Source organism: Bison bison, unplaced genomic scaffold (genome assembly GCF_000754665.1).
Source record: "Bison bison bison isolate TAMUID 2011002044 unplaced genomic scaffold, Bison_UMD1.0 scf7180017864376, whole genome shotgun sequence".
NCBI classification, from domain to species: Eukaryota; Metazoa; Chordata; class Mammalia; order Artiodactyla; family Bovidae; genus Bison; species Bison bison.
Genome location: NW_011494948.1, coordinates 13,324,582 through 13,327,095, shown reverse-complemented (window position 1 = coordinate 13,327,095; position 2,514 = coordinate 13,324,582). Strand labels below are relative to the sequence as shown.

Here is a 2,514-nt window from a genome sequence, read left to right as displayed (position 1 = left end):
GAAGGCCGAGGCAGGTCCAGGAAGGTTTGCATCCTGTGCTAGAAAGTTGGGCTTTATCTGGAAGATTTTTAAACAAGGGAGTGAAAGGGTAAGATTTTGGGTTTAGACAAGTTGATTTTGGCTCTCTAGGATAGAAGAGTGGCAGGGGGGGGGGATAATGCAGGAAGCCCAGGGTATAGGTTATAACATGACCCATGGGAAATGGTCAGGGTCTGAACTGAGGAGGAAAGAGGAACCGATGAGCTGCAGGGTGGAGGTAAGGAGCACGCACTTGGTGAATGGCTGGCCCTTGACGGTGTGTAACCTGAATGAGAAGTGAATGGCAATGTCTTTGTCAAAAGTGGGAAACAGGAGGCAGAGCAGTGACGGTAGAGAGGAGAGGATGGCTTCTCAGCAAGCGCCTGTAGAATTGGGTTGAATGGAAACCATGAGCCTTATTCTGAGGCAAGGGCTCCCAAGGCATGTGCTTATTTTCCTACAGGAGAGACTTTGGGCCTCACAAAGTGTTACCAGTGAAGATCCACCAGCCCAACCCGTTCGTCCCAAGTGAAGAGAACATGGATCTGCAGACCACATATAAACAAGATTACAACCCTTACCCCCTCTGTCGAGTTGATCCCTTCAAACCTCGGGACAGTAAATACCCTTGTGGGGACAAGATGGAGAGTCTGCCTACTTACAAAGGTGGGAGAGGCTGGAGGGGCGGGGTTGGGGAGGATGGGCCGAGCCTGGGTGCTGACTGGGAAATGGGTTTTATGCACACATGCCCTCAGTGCACGGGCTGGGCAGTCTTTTCTGTGGTCAAATCTGGCCTTCAGCCTGTTTCTGTGCAGCTGGAGAGGTAAGGATGGTTTTTAAATTTTTGAATGATTAAAAAAAAATGAGAAAGACTCTTACTTTAGGGCATGTGAATATTAAATGAAATTCAGAGTTCAGCATCATAAGTATGTTTTGTTGGAACACAGCCACTCCCATTGGGTTTCTATATTATCTATGGCTAAGTTTGTGCTTCGGCAGCAAAGTTGAATAGCTGTGGTAGAAATCATATGGCATGCAAGGCCTAAGACATTTAATATCTGGCCTCCTACAGAAAATATGTACCAGGGCCTGCCTCAGCTTGCCATTCCCATCCTGTATTGGGCAAGCAGTTCAAGTTTAAGCCAAGTTGGGTTTCACCACTGATTGATTCATTCACTTGTTAAAAAATTATGGAAATGTAACATGCAGAAAAATGTGCTAATATAGAGACTACTGAATTTGTAAAATTGTATTATTTTTAATGGGCTGAGTACCTCCTCCTGAATAATACATCAATCCTTTTAATCTTTAAAAAATTTTTTGTTTTATATTGGAGTGCAGTTGATTAACAATGTTGTGTTAGTTTCAGGTGTACAGAAAAGTGATTCAGTTATATGTATACTTATATCTATTCTTTTTCAATTTTTTTCCCATTTAGGTATTATAAAATATTGAGTAGAGTTCCTTGTGCTGTATTTGCTATAGGTAAAATAGATAGCCAGCAAGGACCTGTTCATCTTTAATTCCTATTGGACTGCAAAAGTTTTAGGAAAGTTCTAGAGGAAAGTGAGAATCCCTTGGTGAGTTGCCAGATAGCTGACAGTACAAAGGCAAATTAGACCAATGAATTTTGAGTGAATACGCATGGAAACAGGATGCAGATTGAAATGTATAGCATCGATACTCCCTTCTAGTTACCGTCCCTACCCAGAAGAGGACCACTGTGCTGACTCTGAACTTCGTAAATTAGTTTTGCTAATTTCCTCCTTTATTGGGCATTTTCTGCATTCCAGGCATGGTATTAGGACCCGTGAGGGAAGCATAATGACCTGACCTTGACCTTGTAGTCTGGTAGGAGAGACAGGGTATCGAGTGGTGTGTGCAGCAGGTAGCAGTCATTCACTCTATGGAGCACGAGCCACAGGACTGATGCCATGGGGATGGGTGGAGGCCAGGTTTGTGATCAGTAACTGTGCTGCTTATGATGTACATGGTCACCCTAAGAATATGCGCAAAACTGTCCCTGTCACATGTCTGTGATGTCTGCGTGCCTGTGGTGATAGTGGTATTTTAAAAATTTGGCTGCATCATGCAGCACATGGGATCTTAGTTCCCTGTGAAAGTGAAAGTTGCTCAGTCGTGTCTGACTCTGCAACCCCATGGACTATACAGTCCATGGAATTCTCCAGGCCAGAATACTGGAGTTGGGTAACCTTTCCCTTCTCCAGGGGATCGTCCCTGGAGATCAAACCCTGGTCTCCCACATTGCAGGCAGGTTATCTACCAGCTGATCCACAAGACAAGCCTAAGAATACTGGAGTGGGTAGCCTATCCCTTCTCCAGTGAATCTTCCCAACCCAGGAATCAAACTGGGGTCTCCTGCATCGCAGGTGGATTCTTTACCAACTGAGCTATCAGGGAAGCCCCTTAGTTCCCTAACCAGTGATCTAACCCGCAACTCTGCATTGGAAGTCTTAACCAGCAGACCACCAGGGA

General features: G+C 44.9%; 1 protein-coding gene across 5 annotated transcripts in view; it reads left to right on the top strand.

Annotated features, from left to right (window-relative positions):
• FAM154A (family with sequence similarity 154, member A) overlaps positions 1-2,514 on the top strand; it is a 63,118-nt gene that overhangs the window by 17,182 nt on the left and 43,422 nt on the right. For 4 of the 5 annotated variants that reach the window (XM_010857057.1, XM_010857056.1, XM_010857055.1 and 1 more), the window contains exon 2: positions 482-684. In XM_010857057.1, coding sequence (XP_010855359.1) covers positions 482-684 — 203 coding nt within the window. Of the gene's footprint in view, positions 1-58; positions 685-2,514 lie in introns of those variants that run through there. The other variant, XM_010857060.1, reaches the window with a different exon arrangement.